The 23,717-nt window shown below is 38.8% G+C and overlaps 1 protein-coding gene across 1 annotated transcript; it reads right to left on the bottom strand.

The window, feature by feature from the left end:
* Nucleotides 1-5,970: 5,970 nt before the first annotated feature.
* LOC131875128 (uncharacterized) lies at nt 5,971-20,322 on the bottom strand. The gene is made up of 2 exons (XM_059219154.1): nt 20,269-20,322; nt 5,971-6,288 (listed from the first exon to the last, which is right to left on the bottom strand). Exons 1-2 carry the CDS (start codon nt 20,320-20,322, stop codon nt 5,971-5,973), a joined length of 372 nt encoding a protein of 123 aa, XP_059075137.1.
* Nucleotides 20,323-23,717: the final 3,395 nt, after the last annotated feature.

Below are 23,717 nucleotides of genomic sequence, written 5' to 3'. Positions count from 1 at the left end.
TAATAAAACATAAAAAATCAGGTATGGGTTTACACAAGAAGAATTGGAAGCTATAGAAGCAAAACCGGTCATCAGTCCAGGGGAAGCTGAATGGAGTAGACGACAGGGATTCACATAACCATCAAGATCATGTCAACAAGTGTGTCAGATACAAATGCTAAATAAGCGAAATCTTGAAGGAACTTGCAACATTAAAGATGTTGTTGTTGATACCATACATAGATTCACTCAACCACTTGAAGAAGACTCAGAAAATTCATCCAATGACTTTGAGGACTTTGACAATAGTCCCGTTTATGGCAATACCTACTTAGCATCAAACTCTGAATTCTTTGATATAAATGGAAAGAATCTGTCTACTGATCTTGTTACTGTCGAACCTTGATATGAAGTTCAGCCTGGCGTAGAGAATGATGCTACAAGTAGGTCTATTGGATTAGGTCAACTAAATATTAACATGCACTTTAATAATCATGTTCTTACTTTTCTTGGTCTGGAGACATTTATGCAAGGTATCCTTCTGGAACTCGACTTTTCGATCCACAGTTGTGATGACAATACTGTGAACTCCCTCGAACCTATCCATGCTCTATCCTTAGTACATCCAGAACTAATTGACTGTACTTTACAAGACCAACCCATGAATATACCTACTTTTGCCAATGACTACACACTAGTCTATTACCTAAACGCAGTTGAATCCATGTACTCTTCCGCCAGTGAACAAAGTGAAAACATGACTGAAATAGATATCAAGTATCTTAGTCGCAAAAATTAGAAAAATAAAAATAAAAGATCTGATGGCGAAAACCACATTGTGGCGGTATTAGAATCTAAAAAAGAGAAAATAAAGGACATACCTAAAGGTGAAAACCTCTTTGAGGTGCCTAAAGGTGAGATACTTGATATACTGCCAAGTCACTTCTAGGAAAGGTCTTCTATATTGATCGAGCCAACTCAGCCAGTGAACATTGGGAGTCAAAAGACACCACACATCATTCATGTAGCTCAATCACTATTAGCAGAAGAATTGAAAGATTTCACTCATCTCTTTTCAGAAAAGAAGATCAATTTTGCATGGACGTACTTTGATATGCCAGGCCTGGATCCTGATCTTATCGTGCATCATCTTTCTATCACACCAGGAGTTAAATCAGTCAAGCAAAAACTCCGTAAGATGCACCCTCATGTGGCACTACTAGTCAAAGCTGAGCTAGAAAAACTACTAAAAGCTAGATTTATCAAAGCTATAGACTATGTGCAATGGATCTCAAACATAGTACCTATGTCAAAGGTAGACAAATCTATTAGGGTTTGCACAGACTTCAGAGATCTCAACAAAGCTTGTCTGAAGGATGACTTTCCATTACCAATCATTGATATGATAGTCGTCATGACTGCTGGATATGAGATGTACTCACTAATGGATGGATTCTCCTGCTATAATCAGATCAAAATAGCCCTTGGAGATCAAGAAAAGATAGCTTTCGCCTGTGCATGGGGAACCTTTTGCTGGAATGTCATCCCATTTGGGTTGAAGAATGCAAGAGCAACTTATCAAAGACCAATAACTACTATCTTTCATGACATGATGCATAAGAATATGGACGATTATGTTGATGACACTTTAGTAAAGACTATGAAGAGATCCACACATATTCAAGAGCTAGGCCCTATACTAGATAGAATGGAAAAAATCAAACTCTGGCTAAATCCTAAAAGTGTGCATTCAGAGTGACATCTGGTAAACTAATTGGCTACATCATTTCAAAGAAGGGAATTGAGGTTGATCCTGAGAAGGTCCAAGCTATAATGAAAATGCCACCTCTGAAGAACATCAGTCAAATGAGAAGTTTACAGGGACATCTCCAATCAATCAGATGCTTCATTTCTCAGCTGGCAGAGAAAGCTCAACCTTTGACACAAGTATTAAGGAAAGGAGTAATATACAACTGGGATCAAGAATGTGAACAACACCTTCAACAAATCAAAGAGTACTTGTCCAATCCACCAATACAGGGAAAACCATTGATCTTATACATATCAACCACTGATTCATCATTGGGGGCACTTCTGGCACAACAAGATGAAAATAAAAAAGAGAGAGCTATATATTACATCAATAGAACATTGGTGTCTTATGAAATGAACTACACTATAATAGAAAAAGCATGCTTGGCATTAGTCTTTACATCACAAAAATTGAGACACTACATGTTGGCACATTCTATCAAGCTAGTAGCTAAGATAGATCCACTCAAGTATCTTCTCAACAAAGCAACACTCACCAGAAGATTGGAAAAATGAGTCATGGTACTTACAGAGTTTGATATTGAATATATGGAATGCAAAGCCATCAAAGGATAGGTAATTGCAAATCAACTCGCTGAAGCTCCACTTGAAGACACTCAACCATTGCATATAGAGTTTCCAGATGAATCAATAATGCACCTTACTCAACAATCCTGAAAGATGTTCTTTGATGGATCTTTCACCCAAAATGGTTTCGGTGCTGGAATACTATTTATCACTCCTCATAAATATTCAATCTCAAAGGCTTACAAGATTCTATTTCCTTGCACAAACAATATTGCAGAGTATGAAGCTTTGGCCAATGGGATAAATCTAGCTATTGAATGGAAGGTTCTAGAGCTACATATCTATGGAGATTCTCAACTAATTATCAATCAAATCAATGATCCATATCAGACTCGAGATGAGAAACTGATGCCTTATAAGAGAATGGTTGATGATCTCAAGAAGTATTTTACTTTTGTATCATTCTAACATATTCCTAGATCAACAAACAGAGCAATAGATGCTATGGTCACCTTGGCATCTATACTTGAGTTACAGGAATCTAATTTTCACTTTGAATTCCTAGTGGAAGAGTTACATTACCCTATCTATGATTCTCCTAAGTCCCAGATAGTTTGTTCTATTATTGGACATGACTCATCTCGATATAACCACATTTACTCTTATCTGCATGACTAAATTATTCGAGAAAATCTTACCCGTAATGAGAAAAGGAACTTAACTCGAAATGCTTCATGGTATGTCATCATTGCTGACCATTTATTTAGGCAAAGTTTGGATGGTACATTGCTTAGCCGTCTAGAAACTGAAGAGTCTAAACGTGCATTATCGGAAGTCCATGAAGGTATTTGTGGATCTCATTCGAATGGTCTTACTTTAGCTCAGAAACTACTAAGGGATGACTACTACTGGCCTAACATGGAGAAGGATGCTATAAAGTTTTATAAAACTTGTGAAAAATGTCAGCTACATGGAAATCTCATACATGCTCCAGCAAGGGATCTCATACCCTTCATCACACATTGGCCTTTTCAGTAATGGGCCTTTGATCTCATTGGTCAGATCTATCCTACATCATATAACGGACATAAATTTATCATAACTACCACTGAGTATTTCACTAAGTGGGTAGAAGTGGTTCTACTCATCAAAGAAACCAGTAAACAAGTAGCTTTGTTCATTCTAAACCATATCATTTGCAAGTATGGGATACCTTCGTCCATCATGACTGACAATGGAGGACAATTCAAGAATAAAGATCTGGACAAGCTCTATGAGAAATTCAAAATTAAACAACACTGGTCATCTGTATATTACCCTCAAGGTAATGGACAAGCTGAGGCATCCAACAAAAACCTGTTGACTATCTTACACAAAACAGTAAACAAATCTAGGAAGGATTGACATCTGCAACTCAATCTTGCATTATGGGCTTACAGAACAAGTATCAAAACACCTACTGGGGCTACACCTTACTCTTTGGTGTATGGGTCTGAAGCAGTATTACCTATTAAATAAATACCATCTCTAAGAGTTTCTTTGCAAGGTTTTGTTACTGATGAAGACTATAGGATATCTAGATTGCAAGAACTCGAATTGCTGGATGAACGTCGACAAGTGGTATTTGATCATCTCAGAGTGTATCAAAAGAGAATGTCCAGAGGATATAACAAGAAGGTTCGACAAAGAGAATTTCAGGTTGGTGACCTAGTTCTAAGAGAAAATCCTAAAAATCAACAGTTTCAAGAAAACAAAGGGAAGTTTAAACCCAACTGGCTGGGTCCCTACATTGTTATTGCAGTATTTGGCTCTGGTGCCTATCAGCTCTCAACATTGGAAGAAGAAAAGCTCCATGAACCGATTAACACCATCCATTTGAAGAAATTCTTCACTTAGCATTCTCTGCTCCAGCAACTTGTACAACTGAAAAAGTGCTGAAAAAAATCATTAAAAAAATCATTAAAAAGTCCTAAAAAAAAAGAAAAAAAAAGAAAAAGAGAAAAAGAAAAAAAATGCCCTGGTGAAAACCTGGTAAACAGGCACCTTGGTAAAAAAAAAATGATGAATCTCTGCCAAGTAGGTGAAAACCTGGCAAACAGGCGCCTCTTGTACTCAATGCTCCATCTATCAACACAACGTTGGCATTTCCCGCTTTCATATATCTGTATTATCGCTTGTACATATATTTCAGTCACTTTTGTGACATCCTAGTTCGTTGGAACCCCCATGGCTTGAAACTGGTTAATGTCCTAGTCTTAGGTTAATCGACAGAGAACATTACATATCCTAAGCAGTATCAACCAAGTCATCTTTTCGTCAGTGAAACCTGGTCATCCACTCTGACTCAATCACATGTCTCCTAACTACCAAAGATTTTTATCACTGAGTACACAAACAAAACAACAAAATTGAAAATAATCACTAAACAGTTTGAGATATGAATGAAAATTTACTTTGTATGTTGTCTTTTATATTGATTTTTGTTTATTATCCCTTTGAGTAACTCAAGGAAGTCTATCTTGACTAAGAGGAGCAAGGATTGGGGGCATAATATTTTCTTTGTTTTCTGCTTGTAGGAATGATTCTGATGATCTGGAAACATCTAATAAGCTAGGTGTCTGTGATAAGAGCCTTCACATCAAGGTGAAATCACCACACATACCTCAACTCTGCTTATTTGTAAGCTACAGGGAGGTTCCCATTATTTCTTTGTCTATTTTGAGGGAATTTCTTTATCATGCAATCCGGGTCCCTGCAAAATTTGTCCAAGGATATGAACGAAAAAAGGGTCATTGTAGACAAGATAATTAATATTGCACATGAAAAGAAAGGAACTCTAATCTGCCTGTCATGTTTGTTATGCTCAGTGATGAAACTTAAGCATTTTAAATCTAGTGACTAGGTTTAGGTTGCATTTCATTTTGCATCTCATTTTGCATTTCATTCTGTATTTTATGAATTTAGAGTGATTTTGGTATGGTAATAATCTCTTTATATTCTGAATGAGAGTTGGATGCATCATCATTTCTTAGCTAAGCGGTCTCTTTTTCATCATTTCTCCAATTGAGTACTTGTGTATTGAGATGTTAGCTGCATACATAAGCATCTTATATAGATTCATACATTTCATTATTACTCATTTTCATCGTTTATTTGCATATGGAAAGAAACAAAAAACAAATATTCATATTCATCTGCATTACATACATCCATACTGGAAAAACAAAATGCATACATATAGAATAAAGCATATAGAAAGCATCTCATAATCGATCAACACAAGTACAATGAAGTCAAATCAGATCTCCTATATATATATATATATATATATATATATATATATATATATATATATATCGTATAAAGTCTAAGAGTAAAAACTGATGTCAACTAACATCTACAAACTCCCACCGGAGCAAGAATCGTATAGGCTACAAAAAATGGGTGTGTCTACAAAAAATCTCAGAGCTACAAAAAGAATATCTAGCTCTCGGCCTGTCCCTCATCGCCTGGTGGAGGAGGTGGAGCCTGCTGACCAGAATCCTGACGAGGTGCTCGTGCTCCCTCTGATCATGCCATATACTGTGAGTAGGGTACAACCTATTGCACTACTAGAATAGCTACGCTATAAGCCACAACATAATAAGTTGCTCATCTCGTCTGATGGAGAACCTCTTGCTGAAGAGTGTCTCGCTCTAGCCTCATCGCTGCAACCTGATGATCATGCTCTGCCCTCATCGTCGCGACCTGATGATCGTGCTCTGCTCTGAGCTCCACAAGCCGACGATCTCGCTCAGCCCTAAGCTCTGCTAGTTGTTGGTCTCGCTCTGCCAATTGAGTTTGTGCCACTGTCAGCTGTGACTGCAAACCCGCTAGGCGTTCTCTCATCGACCGTGCTGCGTCGACCCCCTGTTCTCTCATAGGCTCTCCACCCCCATCTCCTCCACCATCTCCACCTCCGACTCCACCCTGGTCCTCCCATCTTTGTCTCACCTATCTCAGAGCTACTCGCTCCTCCTCACCTCCACCCTCAGGCACCCTCGCTCCGCTCATTCTCACACCCACTACCCCAAGGGATCCACCCTCTCCCCTCTGCTGTTGCTAGCACCAGGATCGCCACCTATTTGCCTCGAAGCCTTGACTCTCTGTCCTTGTCTCTATCCATGTTCCTATCCCTATGCAGGGGCATCATCCTCAATCTCCTCAATACGAGGTGCCTGCTCTGTTGGATCAGTGAATCTAGGGAAAGGGTGTTGCTGGAACCAATCCCTGTACTGGGGCAATACCCCCGCATCTGCAATGTCATCCATGTAATCCCATCAAAGTCGATGTAATCCAGTCAACTTTTGTATACCCAAGGCATAAGATAACCTCAGTGTCCATCCTTGCCTCTCCTCATCAGCATATCGTGCGTATGCAGTGAACTCCTATGAGATCCCCTGAGGTCTACCATACTGCTTCATCACTCGAGAAACCATGAATTGCTCAACCACAGTTTGCAATCTACCAATGAGTGGGCGAGTAACAAACAGATCTCTCTGAACAATCCTCCAATCATCCCACGACTCTAAACCCCTGTAAGGTCTTCATATAATGGCTATCAAGTCATCTAGCTGTCGTCTCCAAAAAATTGTCTTACCCAGATGGGGCTGAGTAATATAACCTAAATATCTATATACAATAGGCTGACCAAGATCTCTGTCGTCATCTACAATCGGCTTGCATACTGGGAGGTGCTCCCAAGCCCATACCTGTAAGATCAAAACTCTGACAGCCATGCTCTTCCCCTCCCTATAAACAATCTCATGCATCTCGCGATACATGTGTGCTAATATACAAGAACCCTAGCCTAATCTCTGAGGGGTCTCAACAAGCCTCTCCAGCATCCTTCCCCATCCACACAAAAATCCCTGTTGTCCCTTATCCGGCATGAGAAAACAATCGATAAACCCTGCTAAGATGCAAGCAAGTGGAAAATCCTCATTGTACCTACTCATCATCATGTCCCAACTGATAGAACGTGTCAAAATATCTGGATCCCTGAAAACATGTCTGATAGCTTGTAATCCAGGAAGCTGCGCTGCATCATAATCCACCTTACCCCTAGTAAAAGGGATATGGAGAATCCCGTAAACATCCTCGGGAGTGATGGTCATCTCCCCAATTGGAAAATGGAATGTGTTATGCTCATAATGAAATCTCTCAACTAACGTCGTGAGCATACCGTGATTCACACGAATATCAAGTAAATCAAGAAGGTGGGTCAATCTGCACAAATCAATATGTGCCCAGTCAACCTTTGACAATTGACGCACTAATGTCATCATCAGTGGATAGACGCATCTGAAAAGAATATGAGGCAATCGAACCTGCAAAATTAAACAATGAAGCATCAGGAAATATTTCAAATGAGTTTATAAGAGAAGTAAAACATCACGCAAATCCAACTACGCCAATTGCAAAATCAAAATTTCAAGTTTGCACCTTAAAAAATGCTCTGTTTTCCAAATGATAAAACACAGAAGGGCAAGAACTCATACGAGTCAGGAATGAGTCTCGTACGACAAAAGACTCCCATATGATACAAGACTACACTTAGGACGACAAAAGGGGATCTTTTGAATATTGTCGTATGATACAAGGGTAGGCTTCGAATGACAAAACTAGTAGGCTTAAATGACAAAACAAACTTCATCAATTTGTCATACGAGACAAGATCCTATCTCGCATGACAAAATGAGAATGGTGGACTTTCAACGTGCCAAAAATTGAAAAATTCAACAAAAAAATTCAAAAATGAAATGAATAAAAGGCTTAAGATCAATCACTTACTGCTAGCTCATAGTCCCGAGATCGATTATGTCATCTTTGTTGCTCGAATCGATGCTCATGAGTGGGAACCACCATTTTTATTCACTGAAGGATTTTCAAACTTGGAGGGTTAAAATGAATTGAAAATAACACTTTTACCCCATATATAGCCAAAACCCTAATTTTTCAACTTGCTTCGATGGACATGAAAATTGTACCCTTAGCTAATTTGCCCATTCTGATTCCATTTTTGGGATTGAAATTGAAATTAGAGATCATTCTGCTAGTCAATTTCCAAAATTTTGACCACTTAGAGCTTTTTCATCAAAAGCTCATTCTTTCTTCAAATTGTGCCCAATTTCTCATGAATCAATGCCGAATCTACAAAAATTCCTCATAATCAATTTGTGCTCAAATAATTATCATCGTTAAAAATTGCCTATAATCATGTACCCTCACTATCTTTTGATTTCATTCTCGAGGGGGCATACTCATGACCTTATGACCTCATATCTTCAAAGTCGAGAAAATTTTCAAATCTTCATCAAAAGTCGAGCAAAAAAATCTTTTTTTCAACTAAAGAAAATTGAATTCTTATTGCTAAGGGGCATCTCAGCTTCATCGCTTCACATCAAGTTGAGATCTCTCGATCATCTGAATCAAATCAATCGCTAGGGGCATATCAGTTTCATCGCTTCAAATCAAGCTGACATTGTCTTCATCTGAATCAGTCTCTTAACGTTAATCAGTTTCATTGCTTTACATCAAGCTGATTATTTGTTTAAACTCAATCAAGGGTTTAAAGAGTATCTTCGATTACACACTCAATCTAAGGAGGTGTTAAGTTTCATCGCATCAAATCAAGCCGGATAGTTTATCTTCGCTCATCATGTCTTGATCCATCGAGTTCAAGATCGATTTTATCTTCGCTCCCTGTGTCTAGTTCAATCAAGTTCTAGATCAGTAAGATCCACTTCTTGATCAATCAAGTTCAAGTTCGGTATCTTTGCTCTCTATCGTTCCTAGTTCAATCAAGTTTGGGATCAGTATCACTTTAATCAAACTCTGTTCAGCTTCTTTGCTTCAAATCAAGCTAAACACCTCACTTTTCATCTGGTTTGTGATCAATCAAGTTCAGAACTGGCATCTCCTAGACATCAACTATTCTTTGAACCAACATGCTGCTCACACATTAATTCAAAGAGGGGCAAATATAATACCCTAAAATTGGTCATCCAAACCATGGACCCCTAATCTCGACAATATCACCAAGGTCCTAACCAAAGGCAATTAAATCAATCTTGAGCACATTAATTAATTCTTTAATCATCAAATGTCACATGGCAAATCAAATACTCAATATTAATTATTTATTTATTTAATTAATTGAATCATTCCAAGAAAATAATTTTGATCAATAATCCTATTTAATTTATTAAATATCCTAACATATTTAATTAATTAATAAATTTGCCATTTAATCATGCAAAAAAGGAATTAACTTATTACAAAAGAGGAATTAATCTGAAAATAGAATAAAAGAATTGAGAGAGAAATCAAACTTGAGATATTATTTCTTTCTTCTAAATTGAGATTAACTTGAAATCAAAAAAGCAATTAATTGAATTATTAATTATTCTCTAAAATTGGAACTCATAGCTTTTGAGAAAAACAAGTTCAGTTGCATTAAAAGACTCTTTTCTTGAATAAATCAAAGAATTATCTATTTTTATCACAAATGCATGGAATTAATTAATTCTTATTTCTAATGTAGCTTGAACTTCCTATCTAAATGCATTTCAATTAAACTATAATTGGAATCTATCTCAAAGTTGACTGAACTTGATTTCTCAATTATTCAATTAATTCTAAATTGTGCTTTTTTGATCTCTCTTATAATTCTCTATAAATTCAGCCTTCAGCTCTCATTCAAATCACCCCAGAGATTTTTGAGAACACGCTTGGAGATTATTATGTTGATTCTGCTCTGGAGTCATTGAAGATCTTGTGCTTGATTTTTCTTATTATTGCATCTTAGTTTAGTTTATTAATTATTGCTTGAATTATTCATGCATATCATGCTCATATAGATTAAATCCTTCGTCTTGGTGTAGTCTAGTCACTGGTATTGCTTATAAAAATCTAAGAGCAATCTTATACTCGCATCTTTTAGAAGGCAATTAGTCGCTTTGTTATGGTTTATTATTATTGATTATTGATTTGCTAACCATACATGTAATGACTTAATTGAAGTGTTGTGCTTGCAGCTATCAGACTTATTTCACTTTTTCACACACACAATATGATGATGAAGAACGCGCATCCAAGGGCATAGTCACCTTACCTCTCAGAGTTGGGCCAATTAAAAAAGATGTGGTTTGTCAAGTCCTAGACCTCGATCTCACATACAACATATTGCTAGGACATCCGTGGATTCATGAGATGAGCATAGTACCATCTACATATCATCGATGTATCAAGTTCCCACACAATGGATTTGAAGTGACCATCAAAGCTGACCCAAACCCATTCATATATTGCAATAATCTGTGACCTAGATCAGAAATAACAATACCAGTCAATCGAGAGGTTGTTCTTTCATTAGCATATGTGGATCCAGAATCCTTAAAAGCTTCCACATCAAAACAAGCAGAGATCAAAGAAAAGTTCAAGATTAAAGACATGGGATGTGGTGAGTATATCTTTCATGTTGATCAACTCCCACTATCTCCTAAGGTATACAGTTGACAAGAACAATCTATAAACAATTTGCAAGGAATTGGGTGTGAACCACCTAGTGTTGTGGCTACTAAGTCCAAATGCAAATCTCCTCTAGTGGTGCAAGCATCTCTTGATATCAATAGTCCTAAGAGTAGTCTCAACAAAGAATCTATTGAGCATATCACCAACTCTCTTGAGAACTCACATAGCTTTACCATTTCATCCACTCATTCCATTTCCATTCCTATCCCAGACTTGGATCAACAAGACTTCCAAAAGTCCTTACTCATTGGGGATCACAAATCAAGCTTTGAAAAGAAAAATCTAAAAGTCAAAAATAAAGAAAAGTCCTTTAGTCCAAATCCAAATCAAAAGCTATTGGACTCTGAAAAAATCAAGGTCAAGGATAAAAATCCTATGAAAGAAAAAGAACAAGAGTTGATCTCCCCTAATATCAAAATAACTGGTGGCAAAAGTTCTAAAATTTCAAATCAAAAAGCATACTTGCTGATCCTAAGTCTCCATCATGCTATCCTACTTTCACTTCTTTTCGCAATCATAAGCCTTCATTACTCATCCACTTGTCCCACACATCCTTTTCCTTCTGGCGATACATCATGGACCTTTAATGGAACTTCCTTGAAGGAATTTGTTATCAGGGATGCCCAAACTTCTTTAGGTGACGTGCATACAGGCTTGCGTAGTCCACACACTAGTAATTCTATCTCAATTCCTTTATCAAGGAAGACAATCACTCGAGCTACACATCATTCAGTCAAGGAACGATGCAACTACAATCATAAAATAAAGCCTCACACATTTGAGGTAGGTGACTTAGTTCTCAAGGAAAATCCTTAAAATCAGCAAGACAGAGAGAAGAAGGGCAAGTTCGAACCAAATTGGCTTGGTCCTTACATCATTACAACAGTCTATGGATCTGGTGCATATCAACTCTCAACTCCAGATGGTGAACCTTTGGAGGATCCTATCAACAACATGCACCTTCACAGGTTTTACACATAGCTCTTCAGAGTATCCTAATTCAAAAATACAAAAAAATCAAAAAATTCAAAAAATTCAAAAAATACAAAAAAATACAAAAATACAAAAAAAAATCAATCAAAAAAAGTAAAGAGAAATAAATTCATCCAACAGTGAAAACCACTTTGGTGGCGCCCTAGGCAAGTACCATGGTGAAAACTAGGTCACCGACGCCATGTGTAGAGACATTTCTCCTCCCTCCTTCAGGATTCCATTTCATCCTTCACTTTGCACACACTCACAACCTATCCATCCATAATAAACACCCATTCCCATCATGGCTTGTTATTGATCTACCTAAGATTGGTTAGTTGTTTCATAATAATCCCTCCTTTTCACCTCTTTCCATCCATAATAAATCAGCTCCTATCTGTGGCTAAGACAAATCCTAAGTCTAGTGATGGGTGTGGAACTGAGAGCATCACACGTTCTGAGTAGTACAACTTCTTCCAGTTTTCTTCAGTCTATCCGCACACAATCCACAATAAAGCAACACTTGCATCGCCAATCTGCAATAAAGTTCCGTCTTTTCCACAATAAAGTATCAGTTTCATGGATTCAGTCAATTTTAGATGAGACACAAGTAGCAAGGGGCTTCAACAAATCAAATCTTTCAACAAACTCAGAGAACATTATGGTTTAGTGCTATCTATCCTTTTGTGAATGAAACAATAGTGACCACAATCAAATAGACTTATACAAGTGACAAGAGACACTAAACTTGAGGACTACAGTGGATGTTGGTGTCGAGTCTTGGTTTTCTTTTGATTTTATCTTTTTGGTGACATGTCTTTTAGCTTTTCCAGGATGTCTCTGACTAGAGATTTTATCTCCAGGATGTCTTTGACTAGAAAGGCGAGGATGGGGCATCGTCACCTATTTTTCTTTGTTATTTGTGGATTGTCTCTTAGTAATACTATGACTTGTCCAAGGATATGAGGACACTGTGAGTCTAGAATGAACTTGGGCATTCCTTGTTTGCGATTGTCTGATCTCCATGCAAAATGGCTACAATGACTTTCTGGGTCGAAAATATATCTGGATTGTCATAACCTGTTTGCCATAATAAATCTCAATGATGATAACACACAAGAAGCTCTTTCACTTTCATATCTTCTACCTTCCATCCCCCTTTCTTGATTGACCTCCATCATCTTTCCTAGATCTATGTAGCCTGCTATCACATGATTGAGTATAATGACACACCAAAAATTTATGCATTTCATGTAGTTGCGCCTGCATTATCACATGTTAGCATTTCATACATACATATAGATATCACAATTGTATCACATCCTGCACACAACACATTTTAGCACATTTTACATCCTCATCATATTCATTTGCATTTCATACATTCACATTCACATTTGCATAACATATTAAAAACATAAAAGAACAAAAAAATATTGCATTTCATCATGTACATGTTTGCATCCATATCATAAGCATCACATATAAACATGCATCACATAGAAACATGCATATAGCTGCCACAAGGATGAATCATCTCATATATATATCTCAAAAAATCATAAGTGTCATGATACAATGATGTCAAAATCATATGGCTACAAAATCACCCAAAGGTGTCTACACCATCATATAAAATGGTACAAAACTGATACATAGGGAGCCCTCTAAGGCTATGATGAACTCCCTCCCTTGGAGCCGACTGACATTGACGGAGTCTGAGCCCTAGGAGGACCCACCCCAACATCATCTCTCCTTCCCCCTCTATTTGGTGGTGGTGGAGGACCCATGACCCCACCGCTAGATGCCTGTCTCCTGTCTCTCCCTCCAGTGGTTGTCGCAGTCTGTGATGGTCTCTAGAAGCTCCTAGCTCGCTGATCTGGTGGCACCACTCCATAATACAAGTCTCGCTAGTAGGCTATCTCCTCCCCTGCTCACAGAACATAGGCGTATCCGGCCCCTGTGTCCTCTGCTGCCTGCCTCCCTACCCTCAGTGTTGTCTCAACCTCTGTATAGCACTGAATAACCTGATTCATCTCCCGCTCAGTGTCCCTCAGCTATCTCCTGAGCCTAGTTGTCTCCCTCTCTAGATCTTAAATCTCATCTGCCTATCCTTGACAGATCTCCCTCAAGGATAGTAACACATTCTCCTCCTCTCCCCCCTCACCCTATCCTTATGGATGCTCCTGTGGATGCTCCTGTGGATGCTCCAGTCCCTGTCCCCATCCTTGTCCCTATCTAGGAGCCTATAACTATCTGGGAACCTATGCTGCTAGCACCTGTAACAACAATCCACCTCTGCCCCTCACTACATGAGCCTACACGAGCCTGTCTCTCCTCTTCGCCCTCTCTCCTCAGAGTCACTCTCCTCTCTGCCACTATGCCCTACCTCTGTCATCAACCTCTACCCCCACCATCCCCACTATCATCTCCATCACCTCCACCATCTCCCTCTATCAGCTCCCCTGGATCTGTCAGCCATGGAAATGGATGATCTCCCCAATATGTAGTGTACTCTGCATCCATCCCTGCATCCTCCACATCTGCCCATATATCCCAAGGCATGGGAACCATCTCTACCATCTATGTCACAACCTGATCATAAGAAAGCGATGGCCTCAAATGCACCTGATCCCTCACTGTCTGTGCATACATCCTTGAACCCCGTGGCATCTACTGTATCCTGCCGAACTACCTGCATACCTTGTCAATCAACTTCCGCTCAATAACATATGGTGTCCTCCCCATCAGATACCTTCTCCAGAATACATACGACAGCTCCACTGCATCATCCTCCCACTCCTCACAGTCTAGATAAGGCCTCCACACCACACTGTCTATCTCATCAATAACCCGACGCCAATACTCTAGCCTCCCAATCTATGGTTGTGACATAATCATATCATACAGATGTACATAACTGTGCCCATGTCCCCTGCCTCTAAAATGTATTAGATGTGTAATCGACAGATGCTCATATGCCCATACCTACAATAATGTCACTCTGCATCCCAATCCTATTGATCTGTGATACAGAAATTGATGCATCTCATAGTACAAGTGTAACAACAAACATGACCCCCATGCAAACCTGGTGTGCTATGTCACCAATGTCTCCAGAGTCCTCCCCCATCCCACCACCAACCCTTGTGTCACCCCGTCCGGACAGAGGAACCCACTAATCACTCCTGTCAGCACCACCGGTAGTGCCAATCTTGTCTGAGTCATGGTGTCCCATGACACATGTCCAGCCCTCATCTCTAGTCCTGGATCCTGAAACACTCGTCTCAGTGCATCCATGTCTCCCTCTCAATCGTAAGGAACTAACTCCCTATCAATCAGTATCCTCAGTATCCTGTATACATCCTCTAAGATGACTGTCATCTCACCCATTGACAAATGAAACGTGCAAGTCTTTGAGTGCCATCTCTCAGCTAATACAATCAACAATACCATGTTTGTCTGAAACTCAGGCACATACAGAATATATCGCAAGCCCATAGCTTGAACTATTGCTCTATACTCGAGTGTCAGCTCTAGTCGTAAGCTCTAAGTCGAAGGGAATCTCTCCCATGACTCTAGCATTGGTAGGTCCTCCTGCAGTCAAGCAAATCAATTGTGTCAATCCTAGTGGCATTCCATGTTCATCACAAAGTGTTGCTTCCTATCCTAGTGGTACTCCCTGTTCATCACAAAGTGTTGCTTCTTATCCTAGTGGTACTCCTTGTTCATCACAAAGTGTTGCTTCCTATCCTAGTGGTACTTCATGTTCATCACAAAGTGTTGCTTTCTATCCTAGTAGCATTCCCTGTTCATCACAAAGTGCTACTTTGATCATATCTATAGGGCACCTACTTGAGTGTATCCTCTTGAGTAGATTATCCAATTGACAATGTATGTTCTATCACAGAATTGTCAATTTCAGCCTAATCCAATTGGCAATTTATGTTCTATCACAGAATTGTCAATTTCTATGGTACTCCCTATTCATTTCAAAGTGCCTCAATCTATCCTATCCTAGGGCCTCTGCTTGAGTGTATCCTCTTGAGTAGTTTCTTGATTGGCAACATATGTTCTATCATAGAATTGTCAATCCTAGCCCTATCTGCTATCCTAGTCTTCCCTAGAGGACCTACTTAAGTGTATCCTCTCAGCAACTTATCCAATCGACAATGTATGTTTATCACAGAATTGTCGATTTGACTTTGAAGACATAAACGCGCATTCATGATACAAACGTGCTTGCATACTGTACATACGCGCCTACTCTGCACAGATGCGCTTGAACCACATAGACGTGCTTATGCTTTGCACAGATGCACCTGTCCTACATAAACACACCTGAAAGACACAGACACGCTCGCATTGAACATAGACGCTATTACAATCATAGATGTGCCTGGCACCAACGCAGATGCGCCTATCCTACCCAGATGTGCCTGACACCAACCCAGATGTGCCTTAATGTTTTTCCCCCCGCTTGATATTTTTATAGACCTACCTAGAGCGCACTTATTTCTCTACTTGACATGCATTTATGACAAAAAATAATGCAACAAAGTACAAGGAGGTTTTGTGGTACTCATCGGCTCTCCTGCATCTGCTGGCCTCTGATATCGACGAACGCGATCGAATCTATGCACCAATGTCATTGTTGTTGACTGCTCTCTGCTCTCTCTACACTCTGATCTCTTGGATGTGTGGATGACAATGAGGATCTTTTCCCTTATAGTCTATCTTATAGACTACCCTAGCCCTAGTCTCCTGAGTCAGTCTTCTTTATCTCATGACTCTGTCACTCTAACCTATCTTGTCAGTCCATTCTACCCTTTCTTTCTTATTGAGAGATTGTTTGTGATCTTTTCATTTTCATCCAATCTCTCGAGGGGGCATATCATTCCCATCTTGGGGCAACTTTTTATAAGTTTATCTTATCTTCTTTGAAACAACGCGACAAGCTGCATTGTCTCAAAGGGGCAAAATGTAGACACCTAAAATTGTCTTGTCTAATTAAATAAATATCTTTATTTATTTAATTACTTTATCCTAATTCTTCTATTAATTAAATAAATATTTATTTATTTAATTGATTCATTTATCCTCTTCTAGCCTTATTTCTCATTTAAATAAATACATTTTTTTCTTTAAATTATCCTTCCCCTAAATTAAATAAATACTTTTATTTATTTAATTATCCCACTTCTTCTAATAATTAAATAAATCTTTATTTATTTAATTAATTCTTTAACCTTTTCTACCTATAACACATGTCATTCATCTCTTAATTCCTACACTACCTACCCTCTCATTATTTTCTTATTTTCTCTACTTACCCTCTAATCCTAGCCGACCATTTATCTTTTACACCTCTCAATCTTATCCCTCCATTTCTTATAGTGTCTTCTATATAAGGAGATTCCTCCTTCATTATCAACCCTAATCAAGCCAACTACGCTTTCAAATTTTCACATGCGATCAAGCCTACTTGCAACCACATTTCCGTTCTTTGTTGAGCTCTTGTGCACACATTAAATCTGAGAGAAAATATATCAAGCAAGATCATTGGAGATAGGAAGAATGGAGATAGGAAGAATGGAGATTCAAACCCTATTGGACATGTGATGGTATAATCTTTGTGATTTCATTTGATTTGCATTGTCTTAGGTAATCTTCATATGTTATGGTGGATCTTTGTTGTTGTCAGGCTAGGGTTTTGTGGTTGAATCCATTTAGTCTTTCAATATTGTTGTTTCCATTTTTACTATAAATAACAAGTTTATTGCAGTAGTGCCACTCCCCTTGGGTAGCCACACTAGCCACCTTGTTGAAGCCATTGGGGCCTATCAAGTTCTAAATCTAACTCGTCAGCTCAATTGTAAATGTGTTTGGCTTGAAGGAGGCTCCAATAATATTATTCAATGCCTCAAAGGTAACTATAAGCCTTCTTAGACTATAGAGGGATGGATTAACTTATCCAAGGAAATCATCAAAACTTTTGAAAAGTGTGTGATTTCACATGCCTACCGAGAAACTAACATGGTGACAATTTTTTTTGCCCATAAAGAGGATGTGGCTAAAGAAAGGATGATGTGGAGCCCCAATTACAAGTCGGATGAAGATGTTGTGACATTTCTTAAGTATGATGAGATTCATGGCACAGGAAATAACTCCAACTTGTTCCAATAATTTAATGCCACTTCTCTTGCATTGTGTCATGATTTTGTTTATGTGCTATGGCATAATTCCCAATGTATTCATTCATGTGGGTGGAGTTACTACTAGATTAAGTCATTTTTACCCACACACTTTCTAGGTATTTTGGTGGCCCACATAGTTATCTACTCTTCGACATAGGTCTAAGCATATCTGCATTGCTACTATCTAAATGGGGTGATAGGCGCCATGAAGAGCCGATTGATTGTGTTGGCTTGAGGAATAATCCGACCATGTGGTGGCTTCTGGAAAGGGGTGGGCTTACTACTTATATTGAGAAGCTTCATGGGTTGGATCTGAATGTCACTGAAATCTTTGCTAAGGGTTGGAAAAATGGAAATATTTCTTTGTGTTGTAGAAATATGGTGGTTGATGAGAATCTTATCTTGGAGGTAATGGTTCTATCTATGGAGGGAATGAAATTCTATAGAAATAGAAAATACTCTGAGCTAGTTGTGAATAAATTTCCCAAATCAAAGAAGGAAAGAGAGAAAGTGGTGAGGTCTCCACAGGGAAGCTATAATATGTCGCAAATTAAGTCGGTTTGGAGGGACCTTCTTAAAGTTCTGATGTAATATATCACTTTAGATGGGCATTTTACCAAAGCCTCCGACCATCACTTTGTGCTTCTCAATCATTTCAGGCATCAAGTAAGGGGTTCTATTTCGTTCTTCTTGTTGTCTTCCCTAAGATCCAACATTAAGGATCATAAGAAGACCTCGATTAAAAATTTGGTTCTTCATGAAGGTCTTCTTGTCCTAATTCATGACCATGTTAAAGCATTGCCTGCTCCTTCCGATGTTATCTCTATTTTAAAGGAGGATGAGTCAAACTCTAGTGGTTCTGAAGAGGATGACTGGGATATTGAGATTGAGGAAGAAGATTATATGTCCCCAAAGAAGACTAAATTTTTTCCCAAATTCAGCAAAAAATATTTTACTGGGGGGAAAGGTAAGAGGAAGGGAAAGGATATTTCTACTCCCCTTAAGGCGGCGTCTAGAAAAATGAAGAAAACTAGGATATCTTTTGACCCTCCCCCTAATGATGACATAAGCAAAGCCATAGGGAGAAAGGAAAGTTCTAGGATGGGTAAGGGGAAAGACACGAAGATGGGTGACCCCTTCTATGGAATGGAAAATAATAATGATGGTTTAGCCCCTTATTCAAGTGGCTCTCTTTCTCCTCACCCTGCCTCTCATTGGCAAGAAAGACCCGCATCCCCTTTGGAGTTGAATGTTGATTCTCAACAATTGAAACTATTGGTGTAATTATTTATTCATCTTGGATATAATTACACTTTAGTTAAGTTTACTTAGGTACATGCATAACATCGTAGTTTGCACATGAGACACTTAGGGAGATGTGCATACATTTGGAGTGTGTATGTAGGAGAATTTCCACCTTTTATGGTGTGATCTTGTTGTTACTTTATCATATCCACTTATCATGGAGTGGTCATTTCACCTTCGGTGGGTAATCCACCTCATGTGGAATATTTATACTCTTTCTCCTACCTACCCCTACCTACCCTTGCATCTCATTGAGACACATGTCATCATCGTGTTCTCTCTTGTCTCTTAGCCTTGCCTTTCTAAGCAGGCTAATCATACATTGTATATGATTCTGAATGATCCAGTTGATCTCTTTTACATCTTGATAAGAGTACAGTTTATTCTTGTCATATTTTATTCTCTCTTAATTGTGCTATTTTTTGGTCTCTTTGATCTTGGTTGATTCAAACATAATCTCATGTGGTATCATAGCGGTTAGAGCACCATTGAATAGCCTTTAAAGAGATTTTATTGCATCTTTGAAGGAGGTCAAGAGACATATCTGAGGAGAAACATATTTTAGAGGCATCCTAGACTAGATCTGACCTCACCATTGTGTCCAGGTGGTCGTTTCCATAAATTTTGACTATAAATTCAACCTATTTTGGGGCTTGGAGAAATTTTTTTAGCCTATTACGCTGTACAGTATAGATTCTTTCAAAAATAAAATTAAAAAAATAATTTTCTGCAAAAAAATACTTTTAATTCTTTTTAAAAAAATTTAAAAAGTTTTTTTATAAAGAAAATCAATCAAAAAAGTTATATATATATATATATATATATTATTTTTTTTTGGGGGGGTTGTGACACCCCCATCTTGATCGTACCCTACACATTAAATTGTTTGCAGGGACCGTACCTCAGCACGTCCCCTGCTGCCACCGCCCACGCCGAATTTCTCCGGCCGGTCCATTCTCCATCGTGACTCCACTTATGACCGCCCCTCCGCCGGCCCCGACTCCACTTCCGACGACTCCCTAGCATCGCCCTCGGCTTTCCCGCTGCCTTAGCCAACTCTTGTGTGCTTTGGCTATGTCCACGCCAGTGCCACCTACGTGTCACGTGGCACAATATAATTGGCCCTCGGTTGAACAGGCAGTGACATCTGCCAACACGTGGCAATTGATCATTCGCCCATGTAGACACCACAGGCCACCAGATGACAACATCCCATTTGTCCAGTCACCGTGCAATGAGTCCTAGTCAGCCTGCCACATCACTAGCCACGTGGGACTGCCACATCAGATTTTGTACAGTCCAGTCATCGTACAACTACCATGTCAGCATCTAGTTAGTGCACCGTCATCAACCACGTCATCTGCTCAGTTTGTAGCCGCACTGCATGGTCTACCCAGTCAACAACCTGGTCAGCACGCCGCATCATCGACTATACAACATCCCAGCCAACAAATTCATATTGTACGAACCCACACAGAATATGTTACATCATCTGTTGACATCATCATCCGTACAGTCAGCCAAAAGGGGTGCGATGGTTTTGTGACGATCATATGGCCATCAAATTTTAACCTTGTAGATTATTGATGTCATCATTTCTCAAAAAAAAAAATTAGCCCCTCTTTGTTGAACAGTTTTGATTTTTGGCCCAACTTTGAAGGCCCATATCTTGCTCATTTTGGCTCCTTTTTTAGTGCAATTTTTTTATTTGGGCTAATTTTTCTTGTACTTTCATGTGGTGGTGTTTTTTTTTTGATTTGGGTGGACAAATTTTTTAGAAAATTCAATTTTTGGTGACTATACCTATCCAATCCCCATTTTTGCAACTTCTAGGACTCCGTTTGGGCTCATACGAACCCCTTTTCAGGTGCCATTTTTTAAATTTAAAGTACATGATTTTTTGTCTACTTTCATAATCAACTATTAATTTGTAGTGATTTTGAGCAGAAATTGTACTTTCATCATATGGTCTTTTTTGGCCAATTTGGCACGTATTGCATATATCTATCCTTTTGGTCAATTGCATTATAGTTCTAAGCCTATTGGGGCAGTTGTAAAACAAAATCAGAATTCCACTTTCTCATTGTTTGCAAGTGGCCTGTTGTACATGCACTACATATAAAGTGCCAATCATCATTTTTTTTTGGGGGGGGGGTGTCTCTTGTGCTCTTGTGTTATTTCATTTTGCTTCTATGGGTTCTCCTAAGTTTCCTCTCTTAACTCCACATAATTATGCTACTTAGAAAATTGATGCATGGAGTAAACTAATGGAAAAAGAATTAACTCATTACATTGATGGAACTATTGTTGCTCCTGCTAATCCTAAGGCTAATCCCAATGGTCACTTGGATTGGCTCACTAAGAACATCATTGTAATTGGTACCTTAAGAAAGTATGTATCAAAGCATCTCATCTATCATATTAACAAAATATCTTAATTAAGGATGCTTGGCAAAAGTTTCAAGACTTGTATGGTCAAGTTGATGAGATTAGCGCCCATATCAATTTGAGAGTGATCTCACCATGTTAGATCCCAAGAACTTTGATACAATACAAGATTATGTTACTAAAGCAAATGAGTTGAGGGCACAACTCCAAGATTGTGCAATTGATAAAAAGGATACTCAATTGATCTACAATTTGATGGGCAAGCTTCCACAAGAATATGCAACATTTGTTTCTAGTTTCCAAACCCATAGAATGACACTGGGTTCAAGCTACAAAATGCCTACATTTGATGCTTTCACAAATATGTTGATGATGGAGCAAACTAAGTTGATAATCATGGGCATTCTTAAGACATCTAAGTCTGAAGCATATGTGGCAACTCAAGGGAACAAAGGAAATCAAGGAAAGGACAACTCAAACAAGAAGAAAGGGCAATCAAAGCCTAAGGACAAAGCACCACCTTCATCACAACAAGGGGATTCATCCTCTTCCAAGAAGGAGAATTCACCAAAGAAAGAGAGACCAACTTGTGCCTATTGTAAAAAGGTTGGTCATGAAGAGAGTTGTTGCCATTCTAAGGAGATTGATGAGCTCCTACATATCCTCAAAAAGAACAACATCGATTTTCCTAATGCCTACAAGGAGGATTCGTTACCTTCCACTTCCTCACAGTCAAAGGGGAAAGGACAAACATTTATGGCAGCAACAAGTGGGAAGACTCACTCTTTTGGGGCATGGCTTCTAGATTCAGGGGCTTCTCATCATATGACATTTGCACAGTCTATGTTCTCTTCATTTGAGCCTTGCACCATGCCACATATTTTGATGGGCAATCATACATACATGGATGTGATTGGGAAAGGATCTATTGCCATTAGGGATAACTCCTTTAATGATGTGTTGTGTGTACCCCATTTGACAAACAATATTCTTTCCATCTATCAAATCACACATGGGGCAACAAATAAAATTGTGGAGTTCACACCTGAGTCAGTTATCATTAGAGACTTCGAGAGTAGAGCTATCATTGTGACTAGGGTTGTAGATCATGCATCTCAATTATATTCCTTTTCAGATTTTGTTCCTATTGATGATGATGATTTTGCATATGATGATCACACTTCTTGTGATGATTCAAATTTTGAGAACTTTGAGTACTTGAACTTGGGGATTCTCAAATGTGACCCCGTTCTTGAACCTTGCATTTCATTTCCTCCTATTGATATCACATCACCTATTGCACCTGATGATGCAGATAGTGCGACAACTTTGCCTTTTTGTGATTCAGTGCAACAGGGTATATCTCATCTTCCAGCTTCAGTTCATTGGGATGCCTACTTGATAGACAATGCAATTTTGTTTGTGGAATCCTACATTGCAGATTTGGGAGACATTATTGATGATATTCATCTTCTCTTTGATGAAGATGATCCTTCTTCGATTGTTGTGAGGGAAAACTTTGACCCTCTTGTTCATCCTCTACATGATCATTCTTTTTGAGGTTAACATGATTGTGGATTCTTATGTACAACAGTTGGAGGATGCCTCTTTATCCTTAGAGGAGACATGTGAGTCTTTGGATCATGTTCTGCATTCATATCCACTAGATCTTGGAGTGCCTTTTTCAGCAGAGTGGATCAGTACACCACCTTTGGAGGGGTAACTTTCGACATTGACATGGGGACGCTTGAGCAGTTTTCAAAGACTTCATTCATCGTGAGTTTTTTTCCTACCTCTTCCCTTCATGATTGGGGATACTTCATGGATACACCTTTGGTTTTGTTTCTTCCTAAGGGGAGGAACGTTGTTCGACATTCATGGAGAAGTTTCTTCATTTAGTTTCGAGCTTCTACCATTGGTGCAGATTCTACATTGAGGGGGGGCTACTTAGTCCTTCTTCTT

The sequence above is a fragment of the Cryptomeria japonica genome, chromosome 4 (genome assembly GCF_030272615.1).
Source record: "Cryptomeria japonica chromosome 4, Sugi_1.0, whole genome shotgun sequence".
In the NCBI taxonomy this organism is placed as follows: domain Eukaryota; kingdom Viridiplantae; phylum Streptophyta; class Pinopsida; order Cupressales; family Cupressaceae; genus Cryptomeria; species Cryptomeria japonica.
This window is presented reverse-complemented; position numbering and strand designations above follow the sequence as displayed.

Excerpts from the sequence above, each read along its gene's own strand:
- LOC131875128 (XM_059219154.1), bottom strand. The coding sequence starts at position 20,322 with ATGGACCGGCCGGAGAAATTCGGCGTGGGCGGTGGCAGCAGGGGACGT. Across the intron at positions 6,289-20,268 it reads GCAGCAGGGGACGTGCTGAG|GGTGGAGTCGGAGGTGGAGA; the intron begins GTACGGTCCCTG and ends TGGGAGGACCAG.